This window comes from Ptychodera flava, unplaced genomic scaffold, assembly GCF_041260155.1.
Source record: "Ptychodera flava strain L36383 unplaced genomic scaffold, AS_Pfla_20210202 Scaffold_85__1_contigs__length_474606_pilon, whole genome shotgun sequence".
Classification (NCBI taxonomy): domain Eukaryota; kingdom Metazoa; phylum Hemichordata; class Enteropneusta; family Ptychoderidae; genus Ptychodera; species Ptychodera flava.
The window spans coordinates 174,954-198,292 of record NW_027248407.1 but is presented as its reverse complement, the minus strand read 5'-3'; the positions used below and the strand labels follow the sequence as shown (position 1 = coordinate 198,292).

Here is a 23,339-nt window from a genome sequence, read left to right as displayed (position 1 = left end):
GCTTATTTATTCGTTGTGTTTGTATTTTGGTCAAAAAGGTAGATGAATTTTTTCTATCAACAATAGTGCTCGTTTTGTATCTGTAATAAGACATCGGCAGATTCAAAAAGATATTCTGAAAAAGTCTAGTCTATCATTGAATAATGCAGCATACTTATAAACACAATCTCTAAAGGTTATTAAATTTAGTAGATCGAATACCTACTGCTATCGATCTGAAATGATTATTACTGTTACAACAAAAGTGAACTTGTTAATTAAACGTTTCATATTTGCTGTTCACCTAATTACTTCTTCTTGATTTTGTTTCTCCATACTTATCCTACGTGGAACACATTGCAGGTAACAAGGGAGTCCAATAGCTCGGACGACATAATGTATTTGAATGTAATGAATGTGCGTAATATGTGTTTTGAATGGCAGACCTGCCTAGCATACAAAAGAATCCATAAGGTTTAAGATCACACAAAAATCGAGAGGAGTCTTAATATTAACGAAAATGCGGAACTTTAAGATAAATGTTATGCCTTTGAAGTCTCTCTATGTCACATAACTTCAGTTAATGTTACTGACGATATAACTTCCATATTGATGCATACAAGAAACATCTATCTTTCATAAAACTGAAATCAACAGCCAAAAGTTTGATCAGAGAGCATATGTAGGCTTGGTCACTCTGTGACCGAGGCAGCGTAAAAACTATTAATAATTTGTTAGCAGGACCTAATCTTCAACCGTTGACAATGGCTCCACTGCCTATAGTTCAAGTCCACTCGGAATAAAACTCCGGTCGCTGAGAAATTATCGACGACATAAAAAATACAAAACCAGGCACTGCAAAATATACATAAACACGAACGCTTTTGTGAATCTGCCACATCTCATTGACACACTATTTTGTTTCATTTTTTTGCAGAAAGTCATCGATCGATTTCACCAGCGGACGTCTTCCCATTTCAGTGAATACATTCTTCAGCAGCGTTAGGGTGTCTGATTCTCCGTAGCAACTGTGTAGATGTCTGAAGACTTCATAGGGATCTTTGAGTTTCTCTGCATAACGTGGACTGATTTGCTTGGATGTAAGAAGCTGAACCATCTCGCTCGTATCTTCAGCTCTGAGTTCGTCTCTAAGTTTGCTGAACAGTACTGACAAAGGCTCCAGATCTGTCATATAATTTCAACAAAGATGATTTCATAATAAGTATTCAAATACCCTGTTAATTATTTACATATGCCTTGAAGTTTATTAGATATTAATAAAAAAGTAAAATACTGGAACTTTCTTTGCAAGCAGAAACTATCGAAATGAAATCTTAAGCTTTTCCAAACTGCAGATAATTGACCAAATTATTAGAACCTAGTATTAAAAACTAAAGCAGGTTCAATAAAGATGTATGTAACCGAAGCAGGAAAACTGATTAATAAAGTTTTGAATTAACATTTGAATGTATGTGTCGAAGAGAAGCTTCATTTCTGAAGAAATACTTCATTGTGAACTACATTTCTAACAAGGTTAAATATCAAATTGATCATGATAGAAGGGTGTGCATCAACACATTTGCATGAAGAGAGATGTTATTTTTACTTAAGTTAGTGTGTTGTGGATTGTCTTATCAGACCGCTTTATATCTATTTCAAATTAAAGAGTTAAGGGATACCTGTAGAGGCTTGACCAGATGAGCCTGGTTCTCTTGTATCCACTGAAATCAAATAGATATGAGATGAGTAACCTGTTGGCCACTTTAATCTGGTTTAAAAATAATCTACATTATTACATATATACCACAGATTACCAATCTGTTGGTTTTTCACAGACAGAGTTAATACAGTTGCCCTATTTTATGTTTTGTTTTTGCATTTTCTCAAAAGCTGTGAAACTTGTGTCTAGGTGTTTTAGCCTTTGATTGAGCTAACTATCAAGGCTTATAAATATTTTAATAATTGCTTGCTTTCAGCAAAATATTTTACACGTTTTTCCAACTGCAAAGCATTTTGAAAACATTTCACGTGCCATTAAATAATGTTTACATAGAAAGCATGGTTGAGAAGTTATTTCACGATAAATTATACAAATTAGTTATTATCCCGTATTTCTATTGGACTATTGCCGCCGGCTCCTAAACAACAATACACAATGAAGCGGATTGTATATCTGTGGAGTAAAATAATTATTATGATTGTCGAACTGTATTTATTTCGAACGTTTGGAATCAGTATTTAATTATCGAAGTGACACTAATATCTCGGTACGGACAGAACAAAAAACTGTGGCTACGATGGCGAGGAAGTGGTACCGGCGAAATAAGCCGTCGACATCTGCAAGGCTTACAGCGGTCCCGAACGAAGACGTCAAAGCTCTCGTCAGGCACCGTTGCAAAAAATCTAAAAACCGTTATGAAAACGCTTCGCGAAGTTGCTTGTTTTTTAACGACTGGCTTCTGACAATAACAAAAAAAACTCGTAGACTCGAGAGTATTTCCACCAGTCCAGCTTGACCCACAAACGCGACGTAAATACTGCCAGATTTACGTCAGCGAACAGAAACATAGCCGCGAAGAGTATGTGCTAGATTCGGTATCCCGTTACCACAAATCAACAACGGCAAATGAGTAATATGGAGTGGGGTTGATAAGAAATTCAACCCGTGATCGAGCAATACCAGTGTCGGCCATGTGAAAGACAAAGGTCTTTGGCCATTGCCAGCAACTCGAGTGATAGATCGGCTCCTGCGACAACGCGGCGATCAGTACTTCGCAATCCTTGCAATAGTGTAGCCAGCAAGTTCAAAACCAGTTACCCGTGCTATTATCAAATCACCGGAGGAGTCTCCTACTTCACATTCAACATCGTGGCCTCAGATAACAACTCTTAACAGCGTCTTTCTTTGCCAGATGTCCGTACACCACCGTGTTTCATAGATCTGACTGCCGTACTCGGACACTGATTAGTCTAAATACGCGCACAATTTTAAAGTTTCAGTCATTCAAATTTTTACCGCAGTTAATCTTGTTACTTAAGTGCCAATTTTGTTGACATGTATTAAAAGTATTTCAGATTTCGAATTCTGTCCTGAAACGTCTTTGTTTGTGTCTGTTTTTGTTGTCTTACTCGAGATGGAAATACAGAGATAGAGTGAACTCCGTAAAACCGTATCAAAATATTTGCATGGTAGTAGAAAGCTTCTCTTAGCAATCGGTAAGCTCGCAGCTGATGAAAAGTTCATTGACAGCATATCAATGCGCACTATATAGAATCTATATGCAATCAGCAGTCCGGGTCAGCTCCAAAATTGGAGACTCATTATGATAATGTATTCCGGCATTCAGCCAATCATCGACCAGATTACATCATTAATAAAGTACAGGTCACGCTGGGTCACAATTACCCATCAAGTGTGATCGGCAGTTTTGGGCCGATTATTAAAGTGTGAGTCCTGCCACATTTGAGATTTTTCGTTTGACTTGGGGCATATACTATAGTTCTGGTTGTCAATGAAATTGGTATTAATAAAACAAACATTTACACACGAACTGAAGCTTATTTGAGCGGTTTTTAGACGATTGTATTATGTTATTTCGACGAAAACACGGGAAAAGTTGCACTTTTCGATTTCCATCATGGCGACATTTTCCGGAAATTGCCGAGCTCGCCCCGTTTTGGCTCAAGTAGCTGTGACGTCCTAATAGAATGGGTGATGGTGACTTCGTGCATTGACTATGGAGATAGTGATTATTTCATGAGTGAAAGCAGTGCAACTGAGAATATCATCGTCACAGAAGATATGACAAAGCTGTTCAGAATTTACAGGCCTGCAAATTTTAACAGTCGAAACCTAAACGAGAACAAGAGCGAACTCTTGTTGACCGTCGCGTCAGTGACAAGCCCACCGTGACCACAGTCAAACACACCAGTGCACTACCGTACACACAACCGCAAGCTAACAAAATATAAATATAAGTCTGGAGTTGCCATCCCACCTTATTATTACTTCTCAACACAAATTGCCTCGTTCAAAATCTGTATATAAACATTTGAATTACACCATGACGCTTGTAGATAAATGTAGTAGAGATCAAGTTGAAAATTGTCCACCGTTCATAACACACATCTTTCCTATCAACAGCTGGAAGTGGAACAGGCTGAGGTCATGTTAGCATAAACACCAAAGGTAGTATTCTCGCGCAAAATCTTCAGTTTGGCGTTTTAAAACCTCACATGAACATTGGCACTTTTAAAAATATGTGACCGTAAAGACCTGTTTAGCCAAATTCTCGGGAAGAGATAAATTAAAATTGACATGATGTAAATATCGGGCACACTGCACCCGAGGCCGGGCGGCTCAGCCGGCCGTTTCTGTGACGGAGTGATCAGCTACGCTTCCGCAGTTTTTTATCTTGATTAAGTGTTAGCGATATAAAGCACAGTGTTCATTGTTTCATGACTGGCGAAATTCTCAAAGAAGCTAAAATATTTTAGGGGAGACTTAGTCGAGCAGAAGGGAACAGATGACGACAACGCGACTGCTTCGTCAACTAGTATAAACTTTTTTGCATGCTACACTTGAGTCACTGTTACTGGCAGCGCCGTGCTGTATTATACACAACCTATCGTTCAGTCTCGCAAAGAGTCAGTCAATCACTACGTAAACTTTTTAGGAATATAAAATTAGATATCTCCTAACGTTACTAATTATAGAGTCACACATGCATGAGATCTAGTACTTGTATTCATTTATTTATTTACAATCACTTTCGTAAAGCAGCTGAATAGGCGATCAGTCTTGATACTTCTCCGCGGCCCCCGCATCCTTGACATATTTTGGGCAACCTGTCGCAGTCTTGATGCTGTTCTCGCTCTTGTCCACAGTTGATGATGATACACACGAACGCTTTCTGGTGACAATGATCGTACTGGTACGGCATTGCGATTACATAATCGATGTAGTAACTCCAGGAATTAAAGTCTATCTTACCGTACATCTGGCTTCCGAACCGTGTTTATTCTAAGTCATGGCACTCGAAAATGTGCACCGCAGAAAACGCTTCTCTGAATGCCTCTTTTCCGACCCTTTCTTGTAATTTTGTCAAATGCGGCTAATACATCATCCTAAAATGCAATAAACTGACAATGGTTGCAGTTACTTCAGCCACCAAAGGCGTAACTTCTCACCATAAAAATAATGTTGAAGCCACGTCGGTAAGCATTCGCTATGGCCGAGGTGAACACACTCACTCGTACCTTCTATTAGTTACGTCATTTCCGGTGGCAATGCCCGCGAATTCCGAAACGACCCGAATGGCAGCTAACTTCAAAGTCGCACAACATATTGCATTTTAATAATATTTAACCGCGTCGTTTCATTGGGGTGATGCATTTATTTGATAAAGTAGGTGTGGCAAAATCATATAGCATGGCTCATTTTAAGCAAAATTAACTTTGAATTTATGTGGGACATACACTTTAAGCCCCTGTCTTGTGAATTTCGACGAATTCGACAGTCAACATAATCCACGTGTTCTGCAGAAGGTCATGTCCAACAAGGAGTCCGATTAGTGAACAAATATTCGAAATATTGACGATTCATTTCTACCCCCAGTTTATCGATTTCGCTCAAGTACCGAGAATCATTTTGTGGATGTTCGTCATCTCTATTAGAAATACTGTTATAAGGTTTATTGTGTAGGTACGCGTATAACATTTTGCAAGAAAGAAGAGCAATGTCAGAGCTTTAAAACGATACCTGTTTTGTAGTTGTCAAACGCAGACTAAAAATGGTACGCGATTTTGAAAATGTGTTGACAGAGTGGCCCACAACTGTTCCCCATACGGTGGAATTTGTATCTCTGCCATCTCCGATACAAATGGGGTATTCTGAACGATCTGTGTAGGTACGCGATTTATATTTATATTTATATTTCAAGCCAGAGTCTAGGAATCACAGCGATATATGGGGTTTGGTTGTCTTAGCCAGAATAAAACTGGTATGCGATTTTGAAATTGTGTTTGACAGAGTGGCCACACAACTGTTCGACATTATGACAGAATACGGCGCGGGAGTTCGACACAGTATGGCGTACGTAACGAAGGACGCATGTGGAGGTTGCCAGAAATACAACTTTACTGATGGCGCGCTGGCCGCTGATTGGCTAATGAGAGGGGGGGAAATATTATGGTATAGCGTCTCCAATTTTGGAGCTGACCCGGACTGATCAGGCCGTGTCGCGATTAGCTGTTTTTTGACGGCAATCTACAAAATTTGGGAACATATGCAATAATAACAGAACCCATAGCCTTGGAGGGGAGGCTCTCTGTGGCGTTCCGAATGTGTTTCCAAGGCCATTGGATTCTGTCATAGTATGGAAATCAGAGTCGGTGGTGATTTTAAATCTCCGACATCGTCTAGTATCGAAATAAGAGTCCCCACTTCGCCGAAAAATATTAACGAGTTCACAGACCAGGTGCGCCCAAAGGCACACAATTGTTGTCCCCAAAAGGCCGGTATTTAAAGGGTAAATATCGGCAATTTCGCAGACCCGACGTGCCAATTTACAAAGCAAGTCATTATAGCATTGTCCAGTGTCAATATTAGAGTTCCCCAAAAGTCCAATGTATGGTTATTATCGGCGAGTTCACAGACCCATCATGTCCAGATACAAGGCAAACCGTCGTAGTATCACATCCAGTGTATCGATATTAGAACCAAGTTGACATATCGTCTGTTATCTCTGTTATCTTTAAATATGTGGCAGGTCAACTTCGATACTGGACACTAATTTCCGATATTTAAAAATTGTGCAAAGTCGGGCCTTCATTCAACGATGACCAAAGTACGATACGCCGGGCACATTGGGATTACGGTCGTACGAGAGAAGCGCGCAAAATGGTATCACATCTCTTCTTGGGAAGACTACATAGTCGGTCTGCATCAGTTGTTTAGTAGCCTCTGAAAAGTTGTTTGCCTGTAGACGGCCGGAATTGTAGAGACATTTGACATGGTAGTAGTATTCTTCTCTACTGGCAGTAAAAAGACCGTGATCTGAGGGATACCGTTAATAGTGAACTGCCTGCTACCAGGAGTGGTTACTATATCTTACCCGGCATACATGTACCTCCCGTCATTATATCTGTGTTCAATGACATGTTGTCCTGACCGTTGTCTCTAGGTACCCAAATGTTCCACCAGTCGCACGAGAAGCCACTACCGTCTTGATTGTACTCATAATGCTATTTGATCTCTCTCTTTGAAAACAGTTCAAACTAACATTCCGAAAACATAATGCAATTCAATGTTGCAAGACACTTTGCTCACAATTCACACAGTGCAAATCTTGTATATTCTGGCTATAAGTTACGAATGTAATCTACTCTACCCTATAATATCATTTCTCAAGCTTATACCTTTGCTTTACTGTTGTGGCCGGTTGTTCAGGTACTGACGATATCCATGGTGTGCAAGAGTGGAGCCATATATTGCATCGGCAACCGATGCAGTTCTGATCTGGATATCGGTCAAAGTTCACACGTTTGATAATGAAATCGCGCCAAATTGTCCTGTTTTGGAAAATATATCTGTCTTTTCTTCTTTCCAAACCAAAAGAAGTCTCGCATCATAAAATGGCAAATACTGTAATACATGAGAATCCGGGCTTGTTTCTAACTTCCGACCGCCACTTTGAACCGTGGTCACATGGAGTCCATGGTCACATGACATGGAACGCTGTTGCTGCTATATATACCATTTCAGTAACCACATTGTAGAGTTTCATTTCACTACGCTCAATTCCGTGACTATGAATGACGTTTATCATATCGATGTGCGCATTAATTGAATGGTGATTTGCATATACAGCATCATCATAGGCATTTATCAATTCACAGTGTGCATTTATCAATGAGAGTGTGCATTCAGCAAATCATGTTAGACAATAGACTATATCGTTGTGTCCATCTATCAATACATTGTGTGCATCTATTCTGCCATCACTTGCATTTGACTCATTGATGTATGCATTTATCATTTCATCATGGTATTTACAACTCAGTAAGCATCAAAAGTGTATTTGTCCTATCATTATGTGCATTTATGAAATCAGCATATTCATTTACCGTAACAAAATATGGATTTACAAATCCTGATTGTCATTCTGATTGTCACCCTGATTATCATTATGTGTATTTATCAAATCAAGCTACCACATTATTTGCATGTGTTATTTACGGTGTGTGTATTTTATCATCATGTGCTTTGTCTGTATCTGTCATCCTTTATCGTGCCTCTAACATTCCGCCACCCCTAACTGAGTTACTTACGTACACAATCGTTTGGTCCATCCATTACTATATACACGCATCCCACCTCTATTACAATAAGCGTTTAGTGAATCATATGTTGCATCTATGATATCATACAGTCCTGGCACCCCAATCGTTGAGTGCATTCAATTAATTGCTTGTCTATTAGTAGTGTCGTCCCTCTCTAACACCCAAATGATCGAGTGCATCATGTATTGATTTAATGTTGAGCTTTTTTCATCATTATGATGGGATTTTTCAGCTGATTGCATATGAAGTTTCCGCCCGCATGGTCTTTCATTATGAGTCAAGCGAAGTATTTGTTTGTTGAAATATCTATCGAAATGGAATAAAGGGAAAGCAACTCCATGCATCGTTTGATTCTTGGTTGCTTGCTTTTAGTGTGTATTTTGTCAGTGCATTTTATGTTTCGCTATTTTGTGTATAAAACTGATTAGCAACAGCGAGACACAGCTGTAATCTACGTATCAGTGCATAGTCTCTACACCAGAGTGGAGAGACTGTATGACGCTATGTTTCGAAAGTTTTCCAGACTTTCATCATATAGCGTAAAATTCATCTTTAGTCGATATATTTTGTGGAATCGATCAATCTATGTATGCATGAACATGATGTCCCACTGAAATTTATTCTTTTATGTAGGGAAGCTAAGATTTTGTTCTCCTGTGTTCAAGATATTTGTCGTTTTGCGTTTACCAGATTGAAATATAGATATATGTGGTCGTCGACATTATCGTACATTTCTGCTACAAGGTTGTAGTTTTCTCTGTTGTTTGTTCATTATAATCGTGTGTTTTAAACTACGTGTGGCATCACTTGGTGAGGAGTTGTTTCTATCGCTTTCTAAATCATTATTTTATAGACTTGCTGTTAAACTTAACAGGTTGTTTGGTATCTCACCGTTTCCTGATAGTCTTGTCTATGGCATGTCTTTGACATGACATGTATGCTTTTTTTGAGTTTTTGAAGGGGAATTCATATGAATCTGAGGTTGCTGTTTGTATCGATGTTAAATATGATAAATTTCTCCTGCCATTCGACATTGTTTACGTAGTGATCATTTTCTCTGTTTCCCTGTCATCTTGCATATATATGTATATACAATTTGTTTGGATTTACAGTGTTTGTAATATTTTTGTGGAAGCTTAGCATATTGTTGATACGGAACTTATGAGTATGTGTTGGCCTTGAAAGAGACACTTACAAAATACAAAATACATGTATCATGTACAAAACGCAATCACCAAGATATGAACGCTAAGTGGAGTCACTTTCCCTTTATTGCACCCGTGCTGTTTATGATCCATTTACAACAAAAATGACTGCACAGTAAAATATACATAACCATGAAGTTCGCTCATAATGAATAAGTCAATGACCATCAAAATGGGGTGAATGCGCATATTTATATCTTGAAGGCAAAGCACAACATATAGTAATTGCACACCACAACATGACAAATGTACATAACGACATAGTAATGCACATCACAACGTCATAAATGCACACGATGATGTGATAAATGCACATGGTGATGTAATGCACACAACAATATGATGATGTGCATGATGATACCATGCATCATACAAGAACGTGATAAATGCACATAACCATATAATAAATGCACACCACAACATAATAAATGCACATAATAATATAATAAATGCACACCAGCGTGATAAATACACTGCACGATGATTTTGTAAATGCACACTACAATGTTATATATACGCACATAGTGATATAGTAAATGCACATTAAAATGTGATAGATGCACATAACGATATAGGAAATGCACGCCATAACATAACAAATCCACATGTACTCCATGTACTCAATGCTCATATTGACGTGGTAATTGCACATGGTGAAGTGATGAATTTACATATGATGTGGGAAAGGGACAACGTGTGACAGCAATGGCATTCCAAACATACCCGGGCATCTGTTACAGGCGAGCCCGACAAGCGACCAATTATTAGGGGCCCAAGCCGACGGGGGAACCCTATTGTTTATTGCTCAGTTCTACTACTTCCTCTCTTCCTCTTTTCTTCTTCTTCTTCTGCCGATTCTTTGTCGACCTAGATCTCTAAAACGGCTGAACGAAAACTTCTCAAATTTGCAGGGCTAGTAGGTATCAATTAGTACTCGTGCACCTGACCCTTGAAATTTTGATTGGTCACGTGACCTGGCGGCCATATTGGATTTTCCAAAAACCTAAAAATGGCTTCTCCAGAAGACCTAGGGGTCTAGTCGATTTGAAATTTTTTGTATAGTAAGCATGACCTAAGGTCTTTAGAATTTGCAAATAAAATCGCATGCAGTCACGTGACCTTGGCCACCATATTGGATTTTCTAAAATAGTCATTTAATCTTTAAAAATCTTCTTCTCCAGAACCGAAACATCGATTAAGCTCAAATTTTACTCATGTCATCCTTACAGTGATCTCTTTTAAGTTTGCAAAAGACATTTCGATCGGTCACGTGGTTTGGCCGCCATATTGGATTTTTTGAAATCACAATTTAATCTTTAAAAATCTTCTTCTCCAGAACAAATTCACCAATTGAACTAAAATTTAATAAATGTCATCTACAGTGTGATCTCTTTCAAGTTTGCGAAAAGCGTTTCGATTGGTCACGTGGTTTGGCCGCCATATTGGATTGTGCAAAAAATCGTAATTTAATCTTTAAAAATCTTCTTCTCCAGAACCAAAACACTGATTAAGCTGGAATTTTACTCATGTCATGCTTACAGTGATCACTTTCAAGTTTGTGAAAGGCGTTTTGATCGGTCACGTGGTTTGGCCGCCATATTGGATTTTGCGAAAATCGTAATTTCATCTTTAAAAATCTTCTTCTCTAGAACCAACACACCGAGTAGACTGCAATTTTACATGTATCATCTATTGTAATATCTCTTTCAGGTTTGTGAAAGGCATTCGGATAGGTCACATGGTTTTGCCGCCATATTTGATTTTGCAAAACTCGTAATTTAATCTTTTAAAATATTTTCCTCCAGAACCAATACACAGATTGAACTAAAATTTTACACTCATAATCCCTAGTGGTAGTTCTTTCTAATTTCCGAAAGCCGTTGGGTCAGTCAGGAGGTTTGTTCGCTGTAGTGGATATAGCAAAAATCGCAATTTATTCCTTAAAAATTTTCTTCTCAAAAACCAACACACAGATTTAACTGAAATGTTACTTCATATCTTTCTTAGTGCGAGCACTTTCAAGTTTGCGAAAGGTATTTGGATCGGTTAAGTCGCCCCAATGTTCATAAGGCAGCAGTTTTAAAACCTCGTCAGTCAGAAGATCGATCAGTGATGTATGTTATATTGTACACTTGAGAGTCAAAGACGGAACAACAGACTGCAATGCCCGCTGTCAAATTCAACTAGCAGTCGCACGAACCCTAATCTCGGCCCATTGTGTATAGTAACTTCAGCGCCCAGGTTTTGTACGCCAGGATGACGTTGTCAAGTATACTGCCACGGAAGTACTTAGAAGAGCGTGCCACTAACTTTAGGGGTGGCCGACTGCTGTGATTGACTGAAATAGAGCGGGACAAGGTCCTGCCACAATTACTGGGGTCTACACACAGCTGTTTTGTGAGTGTCAAGGATCATAAATGAAGCTATTCGGGTAATTTTGTATGTAGGTGTCTGAATGCACGCTCACTTGTTCATCACGAATAAAAAGTAAGATATATGACATTGCAAGGTGTGGTGATTTTTTTATGTTTCTCTATCTGACATGCATGGAGTGGCCCTGGTGTGTTGTGTAACTGAGAGCATGTAGCTGATTAAAAATGTAAACAAGACCACATCAAAATTGCTGATACACATCGATTAAAACAACACCTTGTGTAATGAAGTTCGTGGTGACGTTGAGATCTAATTGAAACTAAAATGTCAATATTATGAAGTAAGGGTATGATAAACATTATAGGCTGTTTGTCATAAACATTTTGAAATCGGAAAGTGAGAAGTAAAATACTTGTAGAAAAATGTATTGCGTCACTGTTGCTGAAATAACAGGCTATCGACTCAATGCCGGCGAACTGCAAAATCGTCACTCACAGCCTGCAGGTAAAATGGTTAATCAGAGCTGGACGCTCTTGCCATTGTTCTAGGTCTAATTAGGTGCGACCATATCAGTTGTTAGTGTAGCTGTTCAGAATGTTTGTTTGCGCAGCTTATTACAGTGGGAACACTCAGTAAATATGCACTTCCTCAATTCCAAGGTTTGAATATTTAAGCATGTGGACTTGAGTGACACCAACGTTCAGAAACAACAATGCTAGAAACTTTTGCTCCAAGTACCACTACTGTCACTATTCAGTTTCAACGATCAACTCCATGAGTAATTTAGAACGTTCTTGTGTATGTTATCCCATGGATGGTCTATTTTTTACATCCATGGTTATCCAAACACTCTACATTAGGTGCCATACAATAAATTCTTTGTTTGCCGTTCGCGTGCTGGTAGGATTTTCAATGGACGAAATCTGAAAAACAAACATAAATCGCCTGCTTGAAAATAAGGTGCGTTGTGGCCTTCCTTTGTTCGCAATGACGCAGGCAGTGTTTCCGCTGCCTGCTCGCAAAATCGCAAATGCGAGAAAAAAGTAGCGTTTGCCGAGAAGATTTAGGCAAATATTATCCAAACTTGCGGATCGAAAATTGCAGATGACGTCATCACTTTGTCTGTCCACGCGCTGTCCTGCATTCAACTTGAGAAGTAATACTTTATCTCTGTGCATCCCCGACCTTATGCGTCAGAAGATCGTATTTGTAACACATACAGTAATGAATAAAATTGTTACGAAATAGCTAACAAACCAAAAGTACCCATGTTTACCATGACTATTTGACTAAGATGTTACTAAGTTTTGGGTTGGACAACTTCGCACAATGTACCTACAGATTGCTCCGTGCACTGTGCAGTACAACGTCGTCACAGGCGTGCTGTTTACTTGGTAGTTTGTATAAGTGTAGTTTATGCTACGTTCCGACGTTCTCTTCCGTAGAACGTCAGAACATAGCATAAACTACACTTATACAAATACCTAGCTCTGCATGACAGGGCTGTGTGTTACCGGCGTTATACGATGTGGTGGGAGGCCGTATAACGCCGGTAACACACAGCCCTGCCATGCAAACAGCACGCCTGTGAGTGTCATCATCAACACTGAAGGATCGTAGTGACGGTGAAACTAAGCAAAAACGGCAAACTTTCGTTTTTGACTTTAGGCAGCTCCACCAATATTGGGGAGAAACCACCCCTAACACAGGTTGTAAGCGCAAGTAAAGCTATGAAATGGAAAGAAAGATTATGATCAGAGTAGGAAAGTCGACTGGAATTTGCAAAGTTAGGAACGGCATGGCATACGGCTTTTTTTCAACGTAGAGCGAGTAAGGCACTCCTGAACGGCGAAAATGTTGGTGGTGTATTGCTGCCAACAAGAAAATATCTGTACTGACGTTAGGAACTTGTGTGAATTGGCTTCCTTAAAGATGAATTCGCAAGAATTTTCAGTGTATTGTGACGTGATATTGTAAACAGATTTTCAGAGAAGGCGCTCGCTCGTCCGCAGAGTACAGTCGACGTACTTCCGCATTCATATTGTGCAAATGTGCAAGTCTTGTCGCGATATTTGAGCATTTAACTTGACCGTCAGTGAAACAAAATGATGTTTCTCCATATCAAATCATTATGTGTTTTATATTTTCGGGTTCTCTTTACGTATTAGACATGAACATTTGGATATATGATCCGTGATTTTCGCGATCCGTGGCATGATTCATATCAAGCTGGCCGTGAATTAGTCTCGCATGCCAGACCTCGAACCTGCATGCGACGCGAGCGGCGAAGCCGCGAGCAGAGCGAGTAACCGCAGGTTACGAGGTCTGGCAAGAACCAACTGCTCAGGAATGTGATGACGTCAAAAGTGGGCTGTCTTTCCTATGCTAATAAGTATAACTTTGGACCACCGCGTACAGACGGCCATAACGCATTGTCACTGTATTTGTCCACCATGTTTCACAAATCTATCTGCCCCGAAAAAAACACCCAAGCAAAAATCTACGGCGAGAATTTATTGTGAGGCCATTTATCACCAGCTCATCGGCAGTTGAATGGGGCCCAAAGTCTGAGCTTCGTTTGAATGGAGCAAAATAAAAAAGCAAACTCCATAGAGGATGTCGACGATCAACAGAATGCCATTGAAGCAAGACCAGCCGGAGCAATCTTAAAATTAGAGATTGGCCATATCTTGTTGGAAATTCACGGAAACGTCGTCTCCTTCCAGATAATCTGTCATAGCTACCTCCTGCTTCGGTTTCAGGCTGTCCATCACCATTTTCTTCAACGGCATAGATCATTTTTGCAGATTTGTTTCATCATGGTTACTAGGATAGCGCAACCGTATATATGCATAGACCCTCGTTTTTCTCGAGGGTCTATGATTTCGTGAAGCCGTACTACTGTTTGAGGTCAACGTAAGGCAGTTTACTTCGAATGAACATTTCTGGATGAATGACACAATCATTCAGTCGAATTCAAAAGGCTATTTTAGACGCTCCACCTACATTCATGAATAAACAAAAGATGTACTCTTTCATCCAGCCGATTTTCGAAGCATTCTATTGGACAGTATATATAGCACGTCGGTTCTAGCCAGACCTCGTAACCTGCGGTTACTCGCTGCTCGCGGCTTCGCCGCTCGCGCCGCACGCAGGTTTCGAGGTCTGGCATGCGAGACTAGCGTGAATAGGCACTGACGTTTTTGATGATGACCCCTGACCCAAGTGTCATCGATGCGCTGTGCGCTGCCAGTGTCCGAGCATCGCTTGTTAAATTCATAGAGCTACCAAAGCTCCATGCTAAATTCAAGCGTAAAGCAAATTTATCGAAAGTCTATAATGCACACATTTCTCAAGTCTAAGAGTATTTTACTTTTGAACTGCTATGAGAATGATATCTAATTCGTTTGAAAAACGGTATGCAGAAGCAGGTTTCGTGCCGTTGTCTATAGCGATATGTGCAGTACAGCATTGATAGCGATTACAGGTTTGTAACTATTAAATATAGCTGCATCGCATACGCCTAACTTTTGCCTCAGGACTAGTATTATTTGACACTTAAAAAGGAGGATTCGTACTCAAGGCTGTTATGATTTGTTCAGCTACCCACTCTTCTTACTGCAAAACTTGTAATCTTATAAAAGAGACAGTAGTTTCAACTTTTACCACGATGTTTAGCATTTGTTTCCTGAGTGACAACTCCATACTTTGTTATTGCCAGTAACTTTTGCATTTTAATATTTGGAATTTTCAGGTTTTGAAGAACACCCTTTTGTTCTACCAAACATTTTGAAATTCATAGTGTACAGGTCATCAAAACAACTAGTACTACGCAAAGAAAAATAAAAGGTTACTTTCTTATCCTAGACATATTTCAAAAATTATATGGTGACGCGGGTTTCTTTTTTCAATCAACAATGCGGGAAAAAATGACAACATCATACGAATGCACGCAGAGACAAATGTACAGCAGTGTTGCTTTATTATTTTTGTACAGCAACAGTTCAGCGGTTTAAGTGCAGCATTTGCACAGTTTTCACAAAGTAATATAGGAGTGAAACATGTATACAGTTCTGATTGGAATGTTAGTGTCAATTATTTGTACGGTTCTGTTTTATACATGCACTATCGTGATGTATTTTTTGCAGTTTTTTTCATGTATTTCCTCATTAGCAGAAAATAGGACGCAGAGGAAGAAAAAAAACTTTATTTTTCTTGTCATCACATCAGTCTGTATGGCTGACAAGTGACCACACAATTAATGGACTTTTATTGTAATACTATTTCCCATTTGTCTATGACACACACTTTTTAAAGTCATGTAAATGGGAAATGGGAAAATGATCTTTGACACGAATTAGGATATATCAACACATAGGACACATATTAAATTTACAGAATGAGCTAGGATGGTATACATCAATTTGGCTTAAAATGCTGGTTCGCCTAGACATAAAATGATGTGGTGAGGCAGGAATTTGTTACTGTAATTTTTTTTTATTCTTCAATCAACAACACGGAGTTAAACATGACAACATCATAGGAATGCACGCAGACTGCACAGCAGTGTTGCTTAATTATTTGTGTATAACAACAGTTCTTTGATTAACTTAAGCGCAGCATTTGCACAGTTTTGACAGCGCAATATAAGAGTTACATATGAGTACAGTTCTGAATGGAATATAAGTGTCAATTTTTTTTTAAGCTTCTGTTTTATACATATACTATCGCCGAGTTTTTTGTGTTTATTTTGTTTTTTAATTATTTCCCCATGAGCAGAATAAAGGCTGACGCGGCGGATCTGAATTGACGGGCACGAGGATGACAGAAAAATTTTTATTTTTCATGTCATCACATCAGTCTGTATGGCTGACAAGTGACCACACAATCAGTGGAAATTTATTGTAATGCTATTTCCCGTTTGTCTATGACACACCTTTTCAAAATCATGTAAATGGGAAATGAAAAAATGATCTTTGACAGGAAATTTCACTTATAACAACTAGTCAAAGGATTTGTCAACACATAGGACACATGGTAATTTCCAGAATGAGCTATGATGCTCTACATCAATTGTACTTAAAATGCTTGTTCGCTCTCTCTGTCAAGCATACTTTTCACAATCATTTCACATGGGAATTGAGATGCGTGAGCTTATAAATGTATTTTCACATGTGTTAACAACTAGTCTAAAGATTTCTCTACACATGAAACACATGGAAGCTCAAAATTTGCACATTGTATCATCAATGCAAGTACTTTCAACCATGGCAACCGCTTGGGCCCCGCCAACGCTGCTTGCAGCTTAATTTTGATGTTGTTATTTCACGGTGGAAATTTACTTTAAACTACTGGTTTGAGGTCATAATCTCAACCTTCTGTTATACTTCATTAATTTTCGGCCCATTCACATTACCATCAGTATGCACGTGTATCACCCCTATTTGTAACATTCAACCCTATTTGTAACACGAACCCAATTTTGAACAAAACAAAACAACAGAACTGAATGAATGAATGAATGATACCCCTAGTTACCCTTGCAGCAACCCCAACAACAATTATCTACCTTTCCCCATCTTGTGAGTATTACTCGACACCGAAGCAGCAACTCCTCAACTGGTTGAATTCCTGGCCCACCCTGGCGAAGACACTCGAAGGAATCCTCGCAGCGACCCCTCAACGGGTTGATTACCTGGCCCTACCTTCGTGAAGACCCTCGTGCGCACCCTCGCACAACCCTTCAACGGGTCGAATGCTGCCCCCGATTTCATACGCATAAAACCTTTTCTACATTCTCACAGCTCCTCTTTTGAGAGATGTCTTTTTGCTTTTGGCGCCTACACACAGAAACTTCAGAATACCAAATCTAGCGAATGGTATAATGTTCGTTTCCGATACGCAATGTTACATAGAGAAAAAGACTGATGGCGGAGAGGATTACTAAAATCCTTGTCGCAACAACCAACTCTCAAGATTAAGGAAGCTTATCAAGAAGAATAAAGAGGAGTAATGCGCACTGGTTGCCACACCCTGGTAACATATAAGCCCTAATGCGCCAACAGCATGACCCAAATAGGGAAAAATAGCAAAGAATAAGGCCAAGAGAGGCAAAGAAGAGCAGAAAGGAAGCAACGGGTTGGGTGGTGAGATAGCAAGAAGGAAAAGACAAACTTTAAGGCGGGAAGTTTAAAAATGCAGAGCATCCCTGACAGGTACTGTAGGGGGCTTACACAAGAGAAGATGAGCAAGAATATACAGACGTCGACGCTCACGAAAAACTGGCAAACTCGACTGAAAAAGAGAGAAGAAAGCCAAGAATGACCTGGCTTGTCAAATGATAAAAACTCTATAATCTCTAAGAAGCCGGGACAGGAGGCACCAACATGGAGAAAATGCAACGTGATGTATCCTAACATAAGCTCCAACCTCAGAGGGAATATGGACGTTACCTGCTGTTTGAAATTCGCCGAGGAGGGCTCCCCCTGTTCCTAATTAGTTTGCGCAAGCTTGGCGTTGGGGCTATGTCTGGTCTCATGGTGGTTGTGTATCAGATGGTCTTCTGGTATAAGCTGCAACGAATGCTTGGTTGGCGTCAAGTGACGAGAAAAAAGCTACGTCTAGTCCCCAATGAATCGACAAAAGTAACGTCAACGGGTATTTTATGAAAACCTTTTCACCTAGGGAAATAGTTTTGAAAAAATTTGAAAAAGTGCCCGGTCACGTGACCGCTGTGTAGTCTGCAGCGCTAAACGATGACTGGTGACTAGAACGTGACTGTGTGCGCCCAGGATGAGTGACGAGCTTCTCTCTAAACTGCTATATTTTCCATTCAACAGCGTAGAACTTGAACAGCTCATCGACGAAAAAGATTCCAGTGCAACAGAGGATGTTGCTAGGTATGCTTATCATATTTTTTGGAAGAAAATGATACCATGCACTACAGTAACCGCTGTGAAAATATCGCCAAGTAGCCTTGTCGCAATGCTGAGACGAGGCTGACATTAAATAATAAGGGGCTCACATGTTGACCGGGAAATCGTTTACTTTGCCTCTGACAAATGAATACAACCGAACACATAAACGCCGAGACACAGTAAAATGGTAGTTTTGGGCTGTTTTTTTTATTAATTGAGGAAAGCATGGTTGATGACACCGAGCAGATGACCGGACCAAAACAGATTTGTTTGATCCCAAATAGTTTTCGTCAAGACTACGTTTGACCCTACATAGTGTTCTTCCAGACAACATATGCGAGGTCGTAAAGCAGAAGTATTTTGAAATTACATACATACCATTGATTTCCGTTGGGGCTTCTCTGGTGGATTTCTGAGGGGAAATAATTGTTTTAATTAAACGTACAGCTTTATTTCTTTATTTTGTAAGTTGCACGGACGTCTAAAGTTCGTTACCAGTGATTTTTAAAGTGAAGTTGTTTCGTCTCTTCGATGTTATTTTCCTAGTAAATGTCATAAAGTCAGAGTTGTATTACTATCCGCACACCGAATACATTGTGGACTACAAAATACTGTAGACTGTAGAGAAATGATATACTTAGGTATGATCTACTGTTTCTACTCCATGAATTGTATCACAAAGAGTAAACAGGAGACTACATTCATAAGATCCTTGTATGCTTATTTGTTTTCAATAGCCGTACCGCAGCGTTTATTATTTAATTTTAAGAACTGATGATATACTAACCTTGCCTCGTGAAAGAAACGGCAGCTCTGCTAGCAGTTTGGAACCTTCACCCTTGTAGAAACTCATATTCCCTAATAAGTCCTCACACGACTTGGCGGCGTTAGAATTACGCGATACTGTGATTGACCAGTAGTTGGAGTCATTTGGTCGGTATGTATGTTCATTCATGTCCGACATCATCTCGAAGTTCCTTTTTGTTGATTGACTTAACTTACTACCAACTACTTCCCCATTCATGACGGGAATAGTAGACGATATTGATGGCTTTCTGAGCGAGATGTAATGTTGATATTCTGGCTCAGAAGTGAGATCGTCGATATTCCTTGGCGCATTTTCTATCAAGTCACACAGTAGTAAACAATCGTCGAACTTATTTTGGAGAAGGAGTACTTTTACGGAGTGGCGCCCTGACTTTAAGTAGTTTGTAACTGCATTTCCTATTTTGACAGCAAGAACTGCAGTCACTGCGCTTAACATCCCGATCCCGCAAACCACGAGATATCTGAAAATAACGCCACACAATACGTTACATGCTGACACGCTCCGTGGCAGTAAGGAGGATCAATTCAAGTTATCTGAATTCCGACATCATATTGTGCCCCCTCCCTTGCGCAATTCATATGCACGTTTCACAGCATACCGATCACAATGAAGACATATATGTTGGCTTATCGTACTTAAATATGTAAAACATCCGTCCTCTAAATCTCCCTCTGTTTTAATTTTGGTTTATCTTCTGCAATTTTTGTACCGACTGTAAAATTTTCTAGTATTCACTTTGTCCCTACCCCTTTCATGAGCAGTATGCAATGTCATTGATAACCAAATTTTAGTCGATACAGAACTCATTTTTGACCGATGAAATTGTCTTTTTTCTTATTTCTTGTTCACAATGTTTGCAAGTTAAAAATCTTGTTTCTACATCAGTGTTAGAGCCCCAAAAAAACTCACTTCAGATAACAAAAAGGATTATTGCAAAATTTTACAGCAAGTACCAGTTTGTGTTCATAATAATCTTCGTGTAGGTAAGAAGGTAAGCACACGAGTGACATATGAAGACAGTACATCATAAATTATGCTCACCCACTTAAACTGTCGGTAGTAACTCTAACTGCACCATCGATAATTTCATGCTGTCCCTCTCCAGTGACATCTCGCCAGTCTCCATTGCAAAGTTCATCTTTTACTATGCGCAGTTTTCCAAAATCTAGTAACTTGCCTGGCATTTCAGTTGGCAGAGGGATTGACAGTGTAGCATGTTGTTTAAAATGCAATTTTTCGCCCTTCATGTGTCTGTTTACATACACTAATGGGGACACTGATGCAACATTATGTAAGTTATTGCTTACGTAGATATCGTTCAGGAGGCGAGAATCAATGTCATGTACCTGGAAGGCAAAGTGAGACGTTCTATATCAAGATCACTTCCAAAATGTGTAATAACTCAAGTTTACTCTTAACTCAAAAATTTAACATCTGCTTTTGCAGATATATATATATATATATATATATATATATATATATATATAATATATATATATATATATATATATACATATATATATATATATATAATATATATATATATATATATATATATGATATTTAGTTGCTGAAAACCATGCATAAAATTGTATTGTTGAAATATTGATATGAGATTTCATTATGATAATGCAAACACCTTCCTATAAAATTTCATGGATGTGGTTACCCGTAGAGCTAATTGATACTATTATTTGTAGTCAAAACACAGCTCAGCAGTATTCATATAAAATACCTTATGTTCGATTTACCTCCATTTCAATGGTAGTTTCCTCTTCCAAAGCATTCATTGGCATTTCTATTGAAACACCTGGATTTGTACTAGATGTCAGGACCTTCGCCCATTCACCAACAAGGAATATATCCTTGTAGGGTTTTGAAATGGCAACGAACATCGATAAGTTGGTCACTAGAGCAACAACATGCCCATCTTCCTATGTAAGAAAGTAAAAGGGAAAAATCAAGGAATCTCATTGTATTGTTATTTGTGGAAGCCCTGACTACTCTTATGACGTTATTGAGGTAAGTGGTGATAAGATTTTTTTTCATATTTATAAGGCTAACAAATGGTGGAAAAATAGCAGGGGAAATGGTATAAAAACATGTTCTATCTTTTTATATCAGATGCTTCTAATAATGTTCTTTAGAACGGTAAGCAGACATCATGCGTGTTAACTGCAAAGTATATCTATCTAATGTAAATATAAAATTCAATGTAAAGTTTATTGACTTGGTTATTTGATATTTTATGATCATTAATAGTGTGATATCGATTGAAATGGATCAAGCGAATATTTTCCTTTCCGGCCATTGTATCTCTCTATTTAGCAAGTCTTAAACGCCCAAGTTTTGTAAGTTTCTACAATATGTATTCTGGTCTTACAAGATGCTTGATTTATTTGTTGTCTGAGATAGGCTTGGCACACAGTGGCATAAGACTATTCGAATCCTCACATTCAAACTAATCGTTAACAACAAGTAAAGCTGCTGAATAAGGAACTTTTGCATGAAAGTGGAGCACGCGATATCAGCAATTCTGACGTGTGCACACGGTAATATGACACAAAGTGTACATCTATGCCTTTGGAAGGCATCACGTCTCTAGGAAAAGATGTTTTGTCAGGGCACTTTGCATAATTATGGCGTTGAACACAACTGACCATGGCCAGTCAATTATTTGTTTTCGCATCAATAACCGTTGGGCGTATTATGTCCATTCTTGTTTGTGTTTTGATATTTTGTTCTGAGATGAAAACGAAACTTTAACGTATTGATAAAACTTGTTTTAGTCATTAACGATGATTGTCTACCTCTTCATAAACATGTACGTATCATAAGTGTTCTTTTATGTAGCATTTTAGTCATACTGAAAGATATAGCAGTGCCAATGTCTTTAATACCAAGTTGTACAATTAGTAATGAATATTGAGGGGCATTTAAAGAAAGAAGTTATAATCCAGGATACTGTTGCCGAATAACTACATGAACTCTGATTTCCCCTTCTCGTTTTCAGCTTTATTAATAATAAAATACTGTTGCCGAATAGCTACGTGAACTCTGATTTCCCCTTCTCGTTTTCAGCTTTATTGATATGTAATATACTTTGACATTGCATTCAAAACAATTAATTTCGCATCCGTTCGTACAAATAGTGTTTGAATGTTAGGGGGAAATTTACCACTGTCGTTTCCATCTCATGCCAAGTTTCACCGTCGTTGCTTGTCAGGATTTGAAGCACTCTGTCATATGGCCCTAGTTTCAGACATTTCCTCATCAGGCGTACTGGTTCCCCCGACAGGCTGTATTCACGTGTGAATTCAATAACGTCGGATTGTAGAACTCATAGTCCTCAAGAGAAGGTCCATTGGCGGTTTTCCTGCAACGGACATGCGTTTGGATGTCGTCGAATTCAGGATATCCATATGGCACTTCAAGTATAAACCCAGATGGCAGTTGAAAGCATCTAGGATTCTAAGTCGATAAATAGACATATTCAGACAAAGATATGCATGTTCAGATGTGAATACGCGATGCTATAGTGACTGCCATTCTTAGATAAGAATATCCTGATTCATGCTCGCTGCCTTAACATATTGAAAAGGTTACCGACTTGAGTGCTTGAACAGCGAATTAATTTGCAATTGACGAGGAACATGCCGAAACAATCACATGTCGTTGTTTTACGAATGCCAC

The 23,339-nt window shown here is 39.0% G+C and overlaps 1 protein-coding gene and 1 long non-coding RNA gene across 2 annotated transcripts; both read right to left on the bottom strand.

Annotated features, from left to right (window-relative positions):
• Positions 1–695: 695 nt before the first annotated feature.
• LOC139129028 (uncharacterized) lies at positions 696–19,850 on the bottom strand. The gene is made up of 4 exons (XM_070694703.1): positions 19,605–19,850; positions 19,196–19,229; positions 1,659–1,700; positions 696–1,164 (listed from the first exon to the last, which is right to left on the bottom strand). The coding sequence occupies exons 1-4, from the start codon at positions 19,839–19,841 to the stop codon at positions 893–895; spliced, it is 585 nt and encodes a 194-aa protein (XP_070550804.1). The 5' UTR covers positions 19,842–19,850; the 3' UTR covers positions 696–892.
• A 1,017-nt stretch (positions 19,851–20,867) lies between these two features.
• On the bottom strand, positions 20,868–23,110 carry LOC139129030 (uncharacterized). Its single transcript, XR_011551490.1, has 3 exons — positions 22,825–23,110; positions 21,398–21,580; positions 20,868–20,992 (listed from the first exon to the last, which is right to left on the bottom strand). It is a non-coding gene; the product is annotated as an uncharacterized lncRNA (long non-coding RNA).
• Between the last annotated feature and the right edge of the window lie 229 nt (positions 23,111–23,339).